Genomic DNA, 20,857 nt, shown 5'->3' on the forward strand with positions numbered 1-20,857 from the left:
ACAGAACAAACTAAGAGTTCAAACGATATACTACTTATTATAGACTCCATGAAACCACATGAAGAAGCAACACACCAGGATTAAATGAATGCAGATGATGCTGCCACAGATTATGTATGTTTTGCCTTCATCCAAATGCACACTCTACCAGATGTGCAATATTATGTTTGCCAAGGAAACAAGAGGAGATCCAAGAGTTCACCAATGGTTTGGTGCCCAGCTGCAACAGAGTAGTGGCGGCCGAGAGATGCAACTCTACCAGATCTGACTGATCTACCGGATCTCAAACATACAAGAAAACAGGCTGTGTTAAAGCATGGTAGAGCAAGAACACCATGTGACCAGAGAAACAAAACAGCCGAACGAAGATGCTCACCTAAAACTAGAAGAGGCCGCCGACGAGCACAGAGAGCCCACGTGTTTCCACCCAACCCGAGCTAGCTCAGCGGAGAACGTCGAGCACCGAGACAAGATCTGCAGGATTCAAGAAAAATGAAGAACCCAAGAGAAAAGAAGAGACGTACGTATATATGAAGAAAAAGAGAATATGTACGCCAGAGAATCGAAGGTGGTGCTCATCGGAGTGGTCTGGATGGCTTTTGGTGGCCAGTTCAACGTACACAGGACGTCAGCGAAGAGGACAATGGTGCTGGACTAGGAGGTGCTGGTGGTGGCGGCGGCAGGCGGCAGCCGCGCGGCCGGGATGCATGGGTGGCGGCGCGAGGTGTAGGGCGAGAGAGGGGTGGGGTAGTAGAACCCAAGGAAACTGTGCTGTGTTCGGCTTCGCATGAAGCCCACCTAGGCACCTCACACGAGCCTACCTGGAGGTCCCACCTAGGTGAAGAGGCATACGAAGCCACCCGGCCCGGCCGGCCATCCCAAAACCAAACCCTAACCTCATCTGCAGAGGGACCGGCGCTCGGGCAAGGTCCGGCGGCGTCGCAAGCAAGGAGTGGCACGGGGCGGCCGGCGGCGAAGCAGGCAGGGAGCGACGCGCGGCAGCGGAGCAGGCTGGTCGCGAGCACCTGGGGACTTCGGTAAATAGAAAACCGACCTCGAATTTGTCCTTCTTCTGTTTTGTGATTAACCGATCGGTTTGTATGTAGATATTAGAAACCCAAGTTTCTAAATCTCACAGTATAATAGGCTTAGACTCTGTGTTGGATGATCGGGTGTAAATACAGGCTTAGACTCTGTTTGGATGATCGGGTGTAAATACAGTATTATGTGAGGCTTAAACCCAAGTTTCATGTACAAAACCAGTATAAATACAGGCATGTATGTTAGAGTCAAATCAGAAAATGTTGTTTGGGTAATTGGGTTTTTGCACTTAGGCTTATTTAGATTAGATATATAGTCAGATTCACATCGATCCACATGAATCCGACAACGTCCAAACAAACAAGGCCTAATTTACATCTGGTTTAGCTTTTTTACGACCGGAGAAAGATATACACCACCACACACCACATTTTTTCCCCGACGGTTATCGCGCTCGTGCTCGCCGAGTTGGGTCTCTGGTAGTAGGAGGCAGGAGCCATGCTCGAGAAACCCTTAGCGCCGCTATTCTCTCGCACCATCGTCTTCCTCCTCCGCCATACCCTTCGCTCTCCGTTGTCCTCCGCCGTCAACCCCTCCACTGCTCCTTTTTCTCTGATGTGCGAGCTGTGTCTTCCACCTCAACACTCTCCTCAACTGCTACAAATCGTTTTTTTCTGATCTGATTTAGTGGAGCTCTGGCTTGAGGCTGATCTGCATTCGGTTTGGTGCTCCAGTTTGATGCTTGGATAGAAAATTTTATGCCTTGGATTGAACGTTGATCTGAACTCACTTTGTTTTGCCTTCATCCAAATTGGTCAGAGTATTCAAGTCCTAGGTAGTAATAACCAGATACAATACCATTTGTAGTCCGGTCTATGGCAACGCTGAAATCACCAAGGAAGTCGGTTATATTAGTTTGGGGGCAGTGCAGCTTTGCGAGTGACAAGTGCAGACATGAGGTGCTCATCATGCAAGCGGCCCTCTTCTTAGAGAGGGTTAGCATATGACAGCAGATTGAGTTGCTGGAAGGATGATGTTTAGAGAGGCAGCGACTAGTATTTTTGCGCACAAGTAATCACAACTGGAAATCTCTCACAAGTGAATAAGTTTACTGAACTGCCAAACAAGCCCTTAAAGTATGGCATAAATAAAAGTTGAATTACTCACCCTGCAATGTTGCTTTTCTGGTTATAACCCAACTTTTTCCTTCTTCAGTTCTGCATCAATTCTGGAAGGATGCTGCCAAGCAAGAGGGGTGCTGATGATCTCACAAGCTCCTCAACTGACTCATTATTGATTCCAGGTCTGCTAGTTCTTTCCTTTTTATTCATGTTTTTTATGGCTCTATTTGAGCCCTCACACCTGTCTTGTATCGTGTTTTCTAACTTGTTGCTTAGTTTGTGACAATCAAGGTTTCTGGAGTGAGCTGAGTGACGAAGTTGCATCAAAGTTGTCTAGAAGTGTTGTCTCAATTTCTTTGTGCCATGGTGATTATGCTGTTGTACAGTTGGTTTTCAAAATATATGCCTAAAATGCATTAGTTGTGATTGATACGAATTATGATCTTGTAGGAGAAAATGTGCTATTTGCATTCTCAGGCATAGCTATAGAATGTCAGTCTAACTTCACAAAGTTTGTGACATCAGCAACTTTGGTTAGGGCTTTAAATGTTGAAAGAAATTACTATGATGATAACATTAAGGTTGGTGTTGAATCATTTACTAATTGGTCTTTTTTACTTACATATCTGTGATCATCTGTGCTCTTTCCTTGCTTTACTATTATAGATTGAAGTATGCCATGAAGGATATGGTGCCATAGGGACTGTGGTAGAATATGACCTGGATCATGTAATTGCTGTTATCAAAGTCACGTCCGCCCTTGATGTTTATTGCGTACCTCTCAGTTATGCGGAGGAAGTGATGCCTGGTAGAAAGGTTGTAGCGGTAGGGCGTGACATCTCTGGCAAATTAATGGCCACAAGTGGGACGCTTACTGCTTCAGACCGATCTGAAGATTGTGGACATCTTATGTTCTCTACATGTAAATTATCTGAGGTACACTTGTGTTATTATGAGTGCTATAATCTTTTCTTTTACTATATGCTCTAAACTGTGTCTCGTATTCAATAAAGAAAATGTTAATTTACTCCCTCTGTTTACTTTTATTAGTCGATGTTGACTGTAATGCAAAAGGTTGGCCTTATTCCTCAAAATGTATACTTGTGCAGTTAAGTACAATGGTTTAGATAGTGGTTGAGTTTGCAGTGCTTCAAAGATATCATACATTTTAAAGTATAAAATAGTGCTCCTTCCGGTCCTTATTACTTGATGTCTGGGCACAAAAATATAACTATTTTCAAGTCTATTTTTTGTGTTCTAATGCCAAGTAATAATGACTGGAGGGAGTCACATTTAGAATTTGCACAAGACAGTCAACAGTAACTAGTAAATGTAAAGGTGGGAGTAACTCTTATTACCTAGTCATTTTATTATGTTCCATTGTAATCCTTGTTGCTTGGCATGTTTTTTTTTTTGTTCTAGGTTATGCAAGGGGGCGCACTTTTTGAATTTGATGGGAACTTTGTTGGCATGAACCTTTTCTCAAATATGGAAAGACCCATATTCTTACAAAGGGATATAATTTTTGATCGTTTGAACCATTTACAGACATCCATGGAAAAGATAATATTTCCTGTGATGGTGAAGTCGATCAGGTGTGCCAATATATTTCCAGTTTGCTTATCTATGTCTGTAGTTGCAGCTTTTAGTACCCTTAATAATAACTTGATGCTTTGGTACTAGCGTAAGATATTATCAAACAGGTGAGCTGTACTTGGCATGTGTCACTGTTCTGTATTGTAGAGTAGTGATATTCCTGTGTATAAAATATTGAAGCCAACGTATTTGTTTACCCTTAACAATAACTTGATGCTTTGCTACCTCTAGCATAAGATATATCAAACAGGTGAGCTGTACTTGGCATGTGTCACAGTTACTCAGAGTAGCTATATTCCTGTGTTTCAAGTATTGAGGCGAACATATTTGTCTAATTCAAAATATGTTAGAATATTTTGTTGAGATTAAAATATGAACATTACAAAGGGAGTATGGTCTCTCTTGACTATCAAGATTTTGTTTAATTGGATACCATTTGTTTCTCTAGCTGGTGGTCTAGGGCTGTCAAAGGAGTGCCCAAGGAGCAGAGTGGAAACATAGAAATGATTGTGTATTTGAGGGAGAGAGGCCTACTGTGGAGGTAGTCTTGCAAAAGATTGCCAATGGGAGCAGCCTTTGGTGTATGGCTGGAGCTTCTGCTCTCCAGGAGCTCCTTTGCAGGTTGCTCGGTCTTGGTCCTTAATTTGGGGCAGGGTAGTCGTTGGTCGCCCTTTTTTGTGCATGGTGTGTCTGTACCTTTGTTTTTCAAGGGTATGTGTCGTGGGGTGTTTCGATGGTTTTTTTGGTCCTTTGTATTGTGTTTTGTTCTCTCAATGAAATGACACACAGCTCTCCTGCATTGTTCGAGAAAAAAATTGTTTAACATTTGCTCATTTCTTCTATTATTACACTTTCTACATGTGCTGATCCCTTTTGGGTTATTTATTGTATTAATGTTTCATCTACAGGCATAGAAAAAGACTCACAGGTGTGGAACCAAGCTCGAATCCTGAAGGTGAGTACACAACCACCCAATATTGATCACTAAATGTTATTTTAATTGTGCAGCTTATCACTGTTTCTAGGGTCCTCTAGTGGTTCAAATTAAGCCTTTACATTTGGACTTCTATATAGCTAGTTTAGTCTTCTATACAGTTATATTAGTGTTAAGAGTTAATCCATTAACTTTACTTGAGCACTAGCGATTAAGCCAATGCCCGTGCGTTGAGATCACAAATAAGTATAAATCAGGATCTAATTTTGAAAAGTAACTTTACTCTGGTCTCAAAATTTGTATATGTATAATCATATCAACGCAGATAGTACTTCTTAAATCCGTCGAGAAAGATCTGAATTTACTGTGCATAAAGCACACCATGACCATCAAAGTTTCTTGAAGAGTAGAGATGGTATGAGTTGCTGCAGAAGTTGCCATAACATTTTGATCTTAAGTTATTCTGTGGAGAACTTTAAGTGACTGTTAAATGTTGTACTTAGAATTAACACATGTCGGTGCTAATCAACATTGTTGCACCAGGATAAGCAAGGTACAATTTGGTTTTACACTCTGGGTTATCTCAGTATATCAAGGGACGTGATCATGAGTCAACGCTTGCTGTGTTATCACGTGTTTCTGCATTTTACAGCCCTGCTGTGTCCCACTAACTTCTATGTGATATCTCGTCTATCAGGTAGCATGAATGTTAATACTTTTGAAGAACAGTTTGGCGATGAATATCCTACTGGTGTTTGGGGTGAATTCATGGAAGAAATTTCTTCTAACATATCTGACGTTGTTGTCGCACTTGCTTCGTTCCATGGTGATCTCACAGTGATGCGCTATTTACTATTTCACATTTATGTTCAGTCATCACTAGCTAATGGCAGTTATGGTGTCCAGGTGAATCAAAATTCTTTGCATGCACAGGATTTTTCATTGACTATGGTGGACGTCCTATTATTCTGACCTCAGCGAGCTTGTTTAGGGATCCCGATGGCGCAAATGAGATTGTGAGCGGCTTAAGGGTTGGTACTTCTAATTTTACTGTGATTCTTGTGTGTCCAAGACATTACTTAAGTCTCATTGTATTGTTTGCAGATTAAGGTGTTGCTTCCAAACAATGCACGGACTGTAGGGAAATTGGAACATTATAGTTTACATTACAATATTGCTCTAGTTAGTGTCAAGAAATACAAAGTTCATTGTCCTGTGAAGCTGGAATCTAAGTTGATACATTATGATAAAATGGTGGTAGCTGTGGGCCGTTGCTTCCAATCCGGTTTGTTATGGGCTGCAAGTGGGAAATACATCCGAAACCGCAAGGTGAAAAGCAATTTGGATTGTCGATATCTTTGGTACACTACGTGTAAAACCACTAAGGTAGCACCGCCTTTTCTTTTTTTTAATTGCCTACTCTAGTCTATCCCCAATTTTGGGACTGAAAGGCTTTGTTGTTGTTGTTGTTATTGTTGTTGTTGTTGTTGTACTTTTACTAGAATATGATGTACTTAGCCTTACATACTTGGCGTCACAACTAACCTCTCCATATAACCTGGTTAGGCTGTGATTGGAGGCCCCCTTGTTGATTCGGATGGAACATTTATGGGTATCAATTACTATGATACCGAAATAGGAACCCCGTTCTTGTTTTTTTTCAAATTTCGGAAAATTTTGGATAATTTGAAGACAAAAAAGTAAGTGTGGATTTCTCTAGGCATTCAAGTTATGTTAGTGCTGGTATATAGTCAATCCATCTCAAATTATAAGACGTTTGACTTTTTTGACACCAAGTTTGAACATTCGTCTTATTCAAAAAATTATACAAAATTCACTTTTTGTCGTGGTTTGGTTTATTAATAAAGTTCTACAAGAATGAATTAAATTTGACTATGTTTGTATAAATTTTTTAAATAAGATGAGTGGTCAAACTTGAGATCAAAAAAGTCAAACGGCTTATAATTTGGGATGGAGGTAGTACATGTTTAGTTTTGCATATGACTTTAAGATTTGTTTGGACATTTGATGGATCAATAATCTAGTTGGAGGTAAATCAACATAATATTCTATTAAATCTTGTATTCTGCGTGCTTGACAGGGCAATAATTGGTAGTCATGAGGGCCATCTGGGATGTTACAGCGGACGACCATACATGTATGTAGATACATCTCATCAATCTCACTACTATTATGTAATAACCATATATTTTTTAGAAACTTGCTGACCTAATGATGATGTGGGAAAATATCGTTGAATGGCAGCTGGATATTGCCTGCCTGATCGATCCAAGGTGATATGGATGAAGATGGAGTTGAAGGTTAACGTGCAGCCCTAGGCAGCAACAACAACGGATTAGGATAATTGCTAACTGCATTACTAGTAGCCTTTTTTTGGTTGGCCTCGTTCTACTCCAATGAATCTATCTGCAAGCCGTAAGATTGTTTTATGTGGACTAGATTGGAATCCCTGTAGTATCCTAATAGAATATTTGAATATTTGAACTGCTGTCTGTTGCTAAGATATGTTTTTGGTTGATGCTCCTTTCTTGAGAAACAAGACCTTTACTACTAGTCAGCAACATATATTATTATAAGCTTACATATGCAAAATTTTTGTCTATCTTTCTCTAACTACTGAATGATGGAGAGTTTCTTTTATCTAGACTTATATACAACCCGTGCTCATACGAATTAGAATGCATCTAAACTAATATGGAGTAGGAGTCCTAATATAAATAGATTCCTCACATCAAATAGAAAAAGATAAGAATATATTTTTTTTATTTTGCTCCGCTTTCTTTCTTTAGTTAGATGTCATCACTTTATTTCTTTATTTAGATGTCAATTGGAGGCAAAAGAAAAATCAAAGTCCTAATCTGTAGTTCCTTCTTCTCTAATAATAAAAAGGCAAAAATTTTGGTCGTTTTGAATTTCGTTCGAGCTCAACTATTCGCTTGTTTCGGTCTAAAATTGGTTTAAACTCGTGTTAGGCTTCCGAGTTAGATTCAGTCCATAACTTTTCTTTTTTTCTCTAACCCAATTGGATCAGGAGTCCTCGTGCCATAAACATAAAATAAACTAAAAATAATAGAAAACTAGATCTGAGCGGGAGGAGCATCGTTTAATTAGGCCTTGTTTAGTTCCCAAAAAGTTTTGTAAATTTTTTTAGATTTTCCGTCACATCGAATCTTACAGCACATGCATGGAGTATTAAATATAGATAAAAGAAATAACTAATTGCATAGTTTATCTGTAATTTACGAGATGATTTTTTTAAATCTAGTTAATTCATAATTGGACAATATTTGTCAAATACAATTCAAAAGATTTTGGAACTAAACAAGGCCTTAATCTTTAGAACGACGGCAAATCTTTTGAGCCTAATTAGTTTATGGTTGGACAATAATTACCATATATTAACAAAAGTGCTATGGTGTCAAAATCTAAAAAAAAATAGATCTAAAACTATCCTTAATTGAAATTATCAGGTGATGGATGATGGGTCACGCATCCACTGGCAATTTCAAACATGACATTAACCTCTGAGTAGGGCACTCAACTAATCGGGTTAATTCCTTGTCAACCTACTTCCAGAAGGAACCGATCTAAAACCTCCCCGCCAGGCCGCCACGTGAAGCAAAAACACTAAAATAGTGTGTCTTCTCCATATTCGCTTCCCTCCTTCCCACTGGGCCACTCCAAAGCACCAATCTGATTACCCCAAGCTCCCACCAGCCGAGCTAGTCCCTACCTGCGCCGCGCCACCGCCTAGGCCGCCTGGGACTCCACCCGCGCGCGTACTACCTCCTTCCCAAACGGGGCGGATCTGTCCTTGGAGGGGCATCCGGTGGCTGATGCCTCTACGGCAGGTCCTCATCTTCACGTTGCCCATCCAGTTCCTCATCTCATCTGCGTCTCGTCCCATCTAGTGCTCCGTAGCTCTTTGGCACGTGAGGGCAGAACCCCTACGGCAGGGGCGGTGGCAGGTGAGGGTGTGTCCCCTGCAGATCGGAGGGGCCCGGTATACCTTCGGCGGCAGCGGATCTCGTGTACGAGATTTTTTTTTGTCGATTTGTGTTTATTCTTCCTGTTTTTTTTTTGGAGATCTATGTTCTTGAATCTATTTTGTTTTCTGAAGGCAAGATCTGTCTTTAATTTTGATTATATCAGCCTATTATGTAGAACTGGGACAGACCAGGCTTGAAGTACCTAATTTTCAGCAGATGTGCGCCCCTTTGTGGAAAACTGAAAAACTAGTTGGGTAAGGGCAGTAACCAAAGTACGACCCTCTAGAATCAGGAAAAGGAGTTTTATGACGTGCCTAGGATGGTCAGGCTTAGTCCTGTCGTTCCTATTTATTAGGATGTGGACGCTCACCTGTTTTATCTGCTATTAACTCGAAGAGTAGCTGGACGCTCACCTGTTTTATCTGCTATTAACTCGAAGAGTAGCATACATGCACTAAAGCCCTAGAGGTTTATGTGTTTGCTATTCGCCTAAGTGATCCCTAAGCATTTAGGTTCACTGGATTCAGAAGCCACAAAGACCACTTGGACAGTTCAAACCACTTGCAGAACCTATAGTTAAATTAACTACTCATTGGGTCGCTCGTAAAAAAAACTCATTGGGTCGGGTGGGGGCCCGAAAAAATGCAAGAGCAGTCTGGCTGAACAAAAAAATCTCCAAACACGTGATCAAATCCAGAAAACAGGTAACAACATATTTCATATAAGATGTTCTTTACTGATAATTCTCCTTGTAGACGTACAATAATAAGTCTACATCGTCAGGCTTTAGCTCAAACGTAACAAATACAAGGTTCAGTCATAATATTATCATTGCACAACATGACTTTAGCTCAAACGTACGGTGGAGCCAAACGCATAAATTAAAGTTTAAGCTGTTCATCCTAACATTATTATTACAAAATAAGCAAAGCATGATTTCCGTAGCAAGCCACGGTCACAAGGTTCATAGCACCACGTATCTTGCTTGCTATCTTTTCCACGTTGTATCACTTCTGCTCAACACAACGACCAGGATCATTTCAGTTTCAATCACTGTCACAAAGCTAGGTAGAGATCTGCAAACATGTCAATTTTTTCCTGCATTGTATCGTTGTCATTGATGTCAATTCCCTAGAAAAACGAAGTTGTAAACAAATTTCTTTAGTAATGTAATTTTTTATGCCAACAATTTTAAGAGATCGATAGATAAACAACTTACCCTGTTTTGAAGCCGGTTTTCCAATAGCATCCTCACACATTCAGTACTAACAGCCTCACCAATGGTCTTAGTCAGTGGTGTAAATACACCCATAACACGTTGAGTGTCGAACTGTATACGAGGACCTCCCATTGCACCTCTGATCCCAAAGCAATTGTGCTGAATAATAACACCAGAGTCATGTGTATCTTCTTCGGGACCCCTTCAGAAAAAGGAAAAAAATATTAGTATAGAAATTTAGAAAAGTTTGAACTTTACACAAGAAACTAAAACAAAGTTTAAAGAAAGCATGCAATGCTTACATAGTGCGTCCACTATAGGCTGAAGGCGAACACTGGTCCATCAATACCAAGATATATTGGAAAGTTTTGATTGGATTATAATATCCTATTAGAGCAACAATGGTTCCAACCGGAATTACCGACGGTGCTGGTGCCGCTGAAAATTCCACTACAGAAAATTAGCGACCGGTATTTGTATTTTAAGCGGCACACGCACACTTACTACATGTATGTTAACCTTCACATTGTACAATTTTTCATGTTCGTCAGCATCCAAATCCAAGGTTGTACCAGGTAGCCTTGCCACTAGTTGCTAACCATGTTTCTTGATGGCTACGACATGCCTACATGTCATCACCAAAAAAATGTTTTTCATCCACCTTTCTGTGAATGATAAAACCGCTCCCAATAAACTTGTTCTTGAATTTCTATGGTCGTCCCTCTGTGGCCTTTCTGATAGTACATTGTGCTAGTATTTGGACAATAGACCTTCGGAACATCGGGTCTAAGGTAGCAGCAGCTTGTGCAGCCAGGGTCCATATTGGTGACACTAAAGATAAATTCAATGAGAAAGATCCCTAAGCATTTAGAGTCACTGGATTCACGAAACACAATGACCACTTGGTCAGTTCAAACCACTTGCAGGACCCGTAGTTAAATTAACTACTCATTCGATTGCTCACAAAAAAACTCATTGAGCCAGGTGGGGGGCCGAAAAAATGCAAGACCCGCCTAGGTGAACAAGAAAAATCTCCAAACACCTGATCAAATTCTAGAAAGCAGGCAACAAATTTCATATAAGATATTCTTTACTGATAATTCTCCTTGCATGTGTACAATAATAAGTCTACGTCATCGAGCTTTAGCTCAAACGTAACAATTACAAGGTTCAGTCATAATATTATCATCGCACAACATGACTTTAGCTCAAACTTAGCATTGAGCCAAATGCACAAATTAAAGTCTAAGCTGTTCATCCTAACATTTTTATTACAAAACAAGCAAAACATCATTTTCGTAGCAAGCCACGGTCACAAGGTTCATAGCACCACACGCATCTTGCTTGCTATCTTCTCCAAGTTGTATCACTTCTGCTCAACACAACGACCAGCATCATTTCAGTTTCAATCACTGTCACAAAGCTAGTAGAGATCTGCAAACATGTCAATCCTTTCCTGGATGGTCATTTCCCTAGAAAAACGAAGTTGTAAACAAATTTCTTAGTAATGTAATTTTTTATGCCAGCAACTTTAAGAGATCGATAGATAAACAACTTACCTTGTTTTGAAGCCAGTTTCCCAATAGCATCATCACACATTCAGTACTAACAGCCTCACCAATGGTCTCAGTCAGTGATGTAAATACACCAATAACACGTTGAGTGCCAAACTGTATAAGAGGACCTCTCGATGCACCCCTGATCCCAAAGCAATTATGCTGAATAATAACACCAGAGTCATGTGTCTCTTCTTTGGGACCCCTTTGGAGAAAGAAAAAAAGGATTAGTATAGAAATTTAGAAAAGTTTGAAGTTTACACAACTAACTAAAATAAAGTTTTAAGAAAGCATGCAATGCTTACACATTGTGTCCACCATAGGCTGAAGGTTCAGTAGCGAACACTAGTCCATCAATACCAAGGTATATTGGAAAGTTGATTGAATTATAATATCTTATCAAAGCAACAATGATTCCAACCAGAATTGTGTTGATGCCGGAAAAATTTCCACTAAATGAAATTAGCGACCGGTATTTGTATTTCAGGCGGCACACGCACACTTACTACTTGTATGTCAATCTCCACATTGTACAATTTTTCGTGTTCGTTAGCATCCAAATCCAAGGTTGTACTAGGTAGCCTTACCACTAGCTGTTGACCATGTTTCTTGATGGCTACGATATACCTACATATCATCACCAAAAAATTGTTTTCATCCACCTTTCTGTGAATGATAAAACCGCTCCCAAGAAACTTGTTCTTGAATTTCCGTGGTCGTCCCCCTGTGGCCTTTCTAATAGTATGTTGTGCTAGTATTTGGACAACAGACCTTCGAAACATCGGGTGTATGGTAGCAACAGTGTGTGCAGCTAGCGGGTTCATATTGGCGACACTAAAGATAAATTCAATGAGAAAGATCAAAATTATTTCAAAAGATTATACCATCAGAGTGACATTGAAAACAAATAGAAAGCACAGAATAATTAATTTAGAACAATCATTTTGAATGTCAAGATTACATTCTCAAAACAAAAAAAAGAATGTAAAGATTACAAAACTTACCATTACACGTGTATTAATTACTTAACACATGTAGTTAATGCAAACAAGATATAGAGAAACTTTGTTCATCTATTTTTTATAGATAATTGGAAAACATGAATAGTCAAACAAATGAAAAAAGGTCATTTGCCACATGTATTTCAACATCGAAGGAGTATTATAATGGAACATGTTACAGTAGTCTAACTGGCTTCTTACTTCTTAGGATATAAAAACATCACATAAATCTAAGCCCTTGGATTTTAGAAGAAATGAAATAATTGCAGATGCAAAAACACCATGTATTGGCGCCGTCTAACAAAAGCCGCCATGCATGTGACATGTATGAGAGTATAATTTAAGTTGCCATGGACATAGGTTTTGTTTGGTAGGGCATTAGTTTCTTTAAAGGGCTCTTGTTTTAGCTTCTCTATTAAAACATTTTATGGATGAGCTAAAGATGGTTGAAAAACATTTGACAAAGCAGGTTGAAAGAGAAGGGTGCGGAAGAAACCAGGATATGCCATGTTTTTGCTTATGGGTCCTAGGACAAAATGAGGAGGGACATTCAGGTGCATTACTGTGTGAAGCCCTTTTGGTTGAAACAGTTTGGTATGGCTTCATAAAAAAAACCCTGCTAAATAGGCCCATAATCTAAAACATAAAAAAAAGGTTTAGCACTGAAACGGGATTCCTATCTGGTAGCGCAGAGCAAGGGGGATTGGCTAAGCTTAGCACCAAGGGGAATTCTATGCAACGACGGAACCAATGGAAGCTAGTAGAGGCCATGGCCCCCTAACATCTGTAATTATTTTCAGATCACTCCTCTGCAGTAACAAAGCAAGTCCATCAGACAATGCATTCAATTCAAGTTGCAAAAATCCATAAAAGCCAACGAAGACAGATAACGATGGTATGCAAGTGTCCAGAGTTCCAGACGTTCACCAGTTTAACTACCAAAAACACAGTCATGGGTTCCCACCATATACTTACACTAGGCACCGCCGCATGGCAATGGGACAGGAAACACAAACGGCAACATAAACAATACCGATATTCAAATTCTTGTTTATGTCCAAGTTATTAAATGAATGCAGTGTGAAAAGCTACAAAAATTGAACCTAGGTGAAGGTAGTTGATGTTTTCCCCGAATAAGAGACATGCAATTGATGCATTGCTTCTTCTTTCAAGAGAATTAATTCGTGTACTAAAATGAAACAAAATGGTAGTTCATGCAAATTTTCGTTGTTTATTACTTTCTCTGTGTTCCTCGCATTTACTTTTCACAGCACCTCACTCTTCCTTCCAAAAACACTGAGGAATAGCTCAACTAGTCGGAACATCGTTGATGGAACAACCTAACCCGAGGTAAAAATGTCATACTCTTGTTGTAATTTCACTCCTTCGGCTTCCCTCGTCCTCTAGATTGTCTGGATGGCGATCAACCACCCGTACATTGGGTATCTACTTCGGCAACAACCGCCTCCAGGCCAAACTCCTGTAGGACATTCGCGATATCCTCAACGAGCGCCGCGGCTCGTCAATTGGTTTTTTTTTTTTTGGTTTTTTCGCCCGCCTCCATGATCCGGGCATTAGCAGAGGCCTATGATTGGAGGCAGTTACTTATCCGCTTCTAATAACCTAGATCACCCGCCTCCATAAAGAAAATTGTAGTAGTGGCAGGCATTGAGCGCGGGGCACTCGCCGACTGTTGCCATGTGCCAAGCAAGACTCGTTTGGCCTGCTTCTCCGGGTTCGGGTCACGGAAGGTGAACATGGCAGCAAGTCTCTCGTCGCAACGCAGCCATATAATTAAATTCCCGATAAAATGGTACAGATTAAGCCCAATTTGCATGACACAAAATAATGTTTTTGAGAGGTAGGAAATACAAATTTCAGAGAGTAGTGGCCATGCAACCACCGTTACACGAATCCAGGGCTCCAACTCAACATCTAAGTACATAGTACATGCCAGAATTATATTGTATAGTACAGTAGGAGTAACGCTTAGCTACTCTAGTGGGCGAATGATCTTCTGAACCTGATGATGCGCCCAATCAATGAAGCAATGTGTAGCAAGTAGCTAGTCCGGGTGTGTTGCAGGGCTGGCCTCCTCCTGTGTCACAATATAGTTCTTCAACTAGAGGACCCCTTAGCTAGCTTGCTTCTTATTTGACTTTTCTCATGCCTATGCTATCATCTTCTTTTCTTTTCTTTTTTGCGAGGAGCCTATGCTATCATCTATCAGACTTCAATTCCATATGGAGTTGAAGTTGTTCTGTGGCCTGCATTGTGTAACAAAATATAATGTTGTTACTCCGACCAGTCTTTGAGACTCATTTTTGCTTATGATGGTTTTGGGCAGCCCAGCCTTTAGCAGTGGTGTTCAAGTCATGGTCAGTTTGGTAGTAGACAACATCCCCACGGTCGCTGACAAAGTGGTCGACTCTGAGGCTCCTGAGGAGCACGCCAAGGAGGTGCCGTGGCAGCGGCCCTGACTTCTGTGGCTCCCGGTAGTATCGCCCCAGCACCGGCTTCGCTGCCTTGGTCTGTTGTGTTCAAATCAAATTTCAAATTTAGTTCAAAAGCTACGTACAGAAGAATCTAATGCAGCAAGCTAAGATCGACAATTGTAGCTTTTGAATATATTCAGAAGCGCTATGAGCTAGCTTACAGCTTCGACGAGATGGTAGTGCGGGATCTGCGGGAAGAGATGGTGGATGACATGGGTGCCGATGTCGTGGTGGATCTTGTTGATCCAGCCGTAGTCTCTGTCCACCGTCGTCAGCCCGCCGCGCAGGTAGCTCCACTCCTCGCCACGGTACCAGGGGAGGCGCTCATGGTGCCCATGGTGGTGCAGGTACGTCACCAAGTCAAGCCACATCACAAACACCTGCAGTTATATATATTAGGGATGCATCTATATATATATATATATATATATATCATCAAGTCCTTTAATTTTGGTACTGGTTTGAGTTGCTTGCTAGCTGATGATTCCACAATCAATGCAAGTACTAGATAGGGGGAAAAATTGAAGTAGGGGTTGCTTATAAGCAAACATTAATTTTTTAGTAAAATTGACAAATAAGATAGTATGGTTGGTTGCTTGGTTTTCTTACAAGGTATGGGAGGCCGTACATCTTGAGCACCTGGGCTGGACCGAACGCGCACGCCATGGCGAAGAGGGAGGCGAGCATGACGCACCAGCAGGTGGTTGAGAGCATGACGTCGCCCTTCTCCTTGGGGCTGAACAGCTCACTGCTGGGAAGAAAGTGGGAGCCCGTCTTGCCGGGGCTCCGGTACAGCTGCATATGCATCATATCCAAGCACACCAATGCAACAACTATATGAGATTAATTATTGACTCTCTCTGTTTCCATATATATGCAGTTGGAAACGGCTGAATATTAATTTGATCAGAGTAGCATTATTGTTTTTCGTATTCAGATCATGCATATATATATAGTGTGCAGATCGAGGTAGCTGAAGATTAATTAATACATACGAGGTAGACAGGGAATGCGAGCAGCGGGAAGGGCACCGTGAATCTGAGCTTCTTGGTGCGCGTCTCCAGTTGCCGGTACAGCCCCTCCGTGATCTGCATTATATTGCAGGCAGGCAGGCAGCTCCAATTAAGTTTCAGAAGAAAACACCCGGCATGGATTCAAAGACAGATATACTATATTTTTTTTCCATCATCATATATAATGTATGTCCTCAAATTAATAAGTACTGTAATCCAACCAATAATGCTCATTTATCACGGCCATACATATGCACATCAGAGCCCAAGAAAAATAAAGCATCGCTAGCTGTAGCTTATCTTGATATATAACTACTCAGAGATCCAACGATGGTAGGCAGTGGTACCTCTCAATATAATTCACGACGTCCTCAACATAAGCAACCACTACTTCAATTTTTGGCAGTACGTAGTACCTTAATTAATTGTTAGGATCCAAAGATGGTAGGCAGTGGTACCTTATTTAGCAGTGATATATGATTTAGTATTTAGCAGCAACTCTCGATATAGATCTAGCTGCTAGCTGATGGTGCAGTGTGCTGGTGGTGGTGGTAGCTAGGAGCCAGTACCGTACCCAATTCATTACTATTTGTTCAGGCATCATGGACCACATCTTTCAATAATTAATCTCCGCATCAGTCAGAGCTAATAAGAAGCTCGATCAGCTAGTTGATTTATTAGTAGCCTGCAATGCCATGTGACTATGCATGGAGCGCCTAGATCTGCAGCAGTCTATTTTGAAAGCTGGCCGAGCATCCCATGAAAAGCAAAGGACAGTTGCACAAAAGGATGGACAAAATTTATGCTGAGACTTTTTGCTCTGCATGGTATTGCTATCGTCTCTAGATCGGAGAACATGACGGTTGTTGGATCTGATACAGTGGCCAAAGTAATGCTGATGCTCGGTGAAGTCGACCACATTTATCCTTTTACTTAAGTATATATGCATTCCTAGCTACTGATCCTCCGTTATATATGTTGTAGCAGCTACATACAGCGACTAGATAGAAAGATGATGTACTCACCGGGTGCCATGACTCGTCCCTGTGGATGTGGCCGTGGTTCTGATGGTGTGTTCTGTGGCTGATCCTCCTGCATTCGTGCATTACATATTATTATTATTATTGTTATTATGCATGACCATGTTACATGAACCGTGTACCAGCTGAGCAGATGTTAAACCTGTCTGCTAAAGAAGATATGTGCATGGCAATGGTGGATTACTTTAATTTTTACAAGATGAGATGTTGTATACAAATACATGACACAGCTAGCTAGTAGGTTGTTTCTGAGGTGAATGAAGACAAGACTGCATGCAACTCTAGATATAATATGAACAAATTTAAAATTTTAATTATGCAGCTAGCTAGCTAGTACATGCATGCATGGATGCTACTCTGGTATGCGTGTGCATCATAACAGCAGAGATTCTCTATGTTAATTAGGCCGTGTTTGAGTCCATTATCACTAAAAATTTTTAACAGAGACTGTTTGAATCCACCTGTGTTAATAGTTGGTTAGATAGTAACCTAAAGGTGTATATGTGAACTATTAGTACTTTTAACCACTCCAAGCCCGCTAATAGAACTAGTAATAGTTAGCCGTCCTGGAACTAATAATTAGCATGTTTATTAGCATATCTTTTAGGATTCACTCCCTAGTACTAATTTTATATGCTAATTTTTAGTGATAATGGATTCAAATAGGTCCTAATCAAGCAAGCAACCTTTTGAAATGAGTTGAATGACTAGCATCTTGATATTGACTGACAGACATGGAATGGAATGGTCCATGTATGCATGCATGCGCGCGGCATCTGCTTGCTTTGCTGCACCTGCTACGGTCTACGTATGACGTGTCGACAGATGCATGCATATGCATATGCATATATATGTCCGTATGTAAACGTTATACGTATATATATACGCTATACTCCTACGTAGACCATGCATCCTCCGAATAAATATCTATATGACACACTGATCGATCGTGTCGGATCGAATCTTTTTTTTTTTTTTGCAGAAAAAAAAAAAGCAACATGCAGTGTGCTTTTCGATCGATCTTTTTTGTTTGGCTGCTTAACTTTACGTGCAGACCGATAGTTGTCGTCGATGCCTTCCATTTATATATTATATATACATATATATGACCTCTAATTTTTTAATCATGCAAACAAAAGTGAGAAAAGGAGTCATGCATGCATGTATCAAGGGATCGGATCGACGGACGAGAAGAACAAATTAAGGCATCGTTTAGTTTGCGAAAAATTTTGTCTTTGACTAGCGTAGTATTTTTGTTTATATTTGATATTTATTGTTCAATCACAAACTAGCTATGGCCTTAAAAAATTCGACAGATTATAGACAAACATGGAAGAACATTCATATACCATCCATGGTAGGGGACGAGGATGAAGGAGTGGAGGAGATGACCAACCACGCTGTTGAGCGTCGGGCTGTCCGAGAAGCTGCCGTGACCACTGCATTAATTACAGTCATGCATGGTCATCGTCGTCTTGTCGTCGTGACCAACAACCAAGAAAAAAGAAAAGAAAAACGGACGACGGCATACCAGTCGTGTCCGAGGACGAAGAGCGCCCAGAACATGGTCCCCTGCGCCGCCCAGTAGAGCGGCCACACCGCCCAGCTGTCCGCGCCCGCCGCCGCCGCCGCGCCCAGCGCCGCCACCACCGCCACGTCGCGCGCCACGTACCACAGCGACCGCCAGGGGCTCTTGCGCCAGCAGTGCTCCGGCACCGCCGCGCGCACGTCGCCGATGCGGAACGGCGGCGGCTTCCCGGCGTCGAAGAAGCCGTCGTCCACCCGCCGCCGGCCCTTCGTCATGATGTCGTCCTCCGTCGCCTTGGCCGCCGCCTCCTGAACATCATCCATGGCCGGCCGGCTCACCGTCGTCGTCGTCATCGCCATGTGCTGCTGCTGCTGCTTTTGCGGTGGCGTCGTCGTCGTCGTCTGGGTCTGCGTCTGCGTCTGCATTCTTGTCGTCGGCGCGCGGTGGTGGTGGTCGGTGGCCCGCCCGCGCCGCCGGAGTTGGATCGGACAAGATGGATGGATCGGGGAGATCAGAGATCGAGAGAGATGGAATTGGTACTACGTACGGTGGTTTGATTTGCTTTGCTAAGAAGACATGAACGAACGGGAGAGGCTGGGCCTCTCTAGCTCTCTCGCTCTCCCTCCCACAAACAAACAAATAAATAAATGAAAACAACAGAAACAAAATATATGTGTCGATCGTCTCCCTCCTCTCCGGGCGGGCGAGGCGGCTACTTATAAGGCCTGTTTAGATTGCTTTGCTGATAAAAATTTTTTGGATGTCACATCGAATGTGTTGTAAGGATGTCGGAAGGGGTTTTTAGAAACTAATAAAAAAATAAATTACATAGCTCGTCAGGAAACTGCAAGACAAATCTATTAAGCATAATTAATCTGTTATTAGCACATGTGTGTTACTGTAGCACTTAAGACTAATTATGGAGTAACTAGGCTTAAAAGATTCATCTCGTGATTTTCAACCAAACTGTGTAATTAGTTTATTTTTTTATGTACATTTAATGTTCCATGCATATGTTGTAAGATTCGATGGGATGGATGAAAAAATTTTAGGTGGGAAACTAAACAGGCCTAAGCAGCAAGCAGGCACGCAGGGAGGCAGCACGCAGAGCAGAGGGCAACCATCCATCCATTCCATTCCAAATCACCCGACCCCACACCATGCTCAATGCAAGCATGCACAATGCTCAATGCTGTAGACTGCATGTACATGACGTGTGTTTCGAGACTTCTCACAAAGTCTCACATGAAGGCCTTGTTGCACTCAAAAACTCAAAACTTTACAAGATTCATCATCGCATCGAATCTTGCAGTACATGCATGAAACATTAAATATAAATAAAATAGATAACTAATTTTATAGTTTAACTATAAATCACAAGATAAATATTTTAAGCTTAGTTACTTTGTAATTAAACAATGTTTGTCAAATAAAAATAAAAGTGTTACAGTGTCAAAATCTAAAAAAATTTTGGATCTAAACAAGGCATTACTTAATTTGAACGTGGTCTTGGTATGGTTGTCTCCATATCAGAGTCGTATATGATATGCCACTGCTCAAAAAAATCACCTAATACGGGTTTGTGCACGTTAATTTTTTAAGTTTATATAAATATTAGCAATATTGTTATAACCATCGATACCTTGTGCTGCACTATAAATATTAGTAATTTCTTCTATATATTTGGTCAAAATTGAAAATGTTTGATTTCTCAACAAGTGAGAATGACACACTTTGCAGAGAACAGGGAGCCATGTACAATTTTTTTTTATTTTTGATGAGAGGATAGAGAGAGGGTTATCTTTCACAAGCAACTGTGCGTACGTTGTTGCTTGAATGAATTCTAGTGCTTTGTGTGGCCTAGCTAGCAGCTCATGTCTAAAGTTTAGTTGGCTAAAAACTAATCAGACTAACTTGTGTGGTCTAAAGTTTTCACGAGATTGACTAAGCGTTGTACCTCTTGTTTGGATCATTAAGAGTAATTAGAATGATCTAAACTTTAGTGGATACACTTTAGATTATACATGGGAACTAAATAGGGCCTTAAGATGCTTTATTAAGCCATTTTTTTTCTAGTCTCAAACTCTTAACAGATTAAGCACGCTTCAGAGAGAGAGAGAGAGAGAGAGAGAGAGAGAGTACGTAGCTGGCTAGTAAGAAAACTATAAGCTTGGAATCCGTACGTAATAATTCAACCACAAGTACAAATGAAATGGTCCATAAACATACAACAAATGATTAAGCTTAACAAAGACTCAAGGGATGGAATTTATTCTTGGACGGCATTGCATTGCATTGTTGGC

General features: G+C 41.0%; 1 protein-coding gene across 1 annotated transcript; it reads right to left on the reverse strand.

Annotated features, from left to right (window-relative positions):
• Positions 14,293-19,239, reverse strand: LOC8055482 (fatty acid desaturase DES3-like). The gene is made up of 7 exons (XM_002442602.2): positions 18,558-19,239; positions 18,376-18,465; positions 17,012-17,078; positions 15,969-16,061; positions 15,583-15,768; positions 15,135-15,353; positions 14,293-15,009 (listed from the first exon to the last, which is right to left on the reverse strand). The coding sequence occupies exons 1-7, from the start codon at positions 18,977-18,979 to the stop codon at positions 14,797-14,799; spliced, it is 1,290 nt and encodes a 429-aa protein (XP_002442647.1). The 5' UTR covers positions 18,980-19,239; the 3' UTR covers positions 14,293-14,796.

Source organism: Sorghum bicolor, chromosome 8, assembly GCF_000003195.3.
Source record: "Sorghum bicolor cultivar BTx623 chromosome 8, Sorghum_bicolor_NCBIv3, whole genome shotgun sequence".
NCBI classification, from domain to species: domain Eukaryota; kingdom Viridiplantae; phylum Streptophyta; class Magnoliopsida; order Poales; family Poaceae; genus Sorghum; species Sorghum bicolor.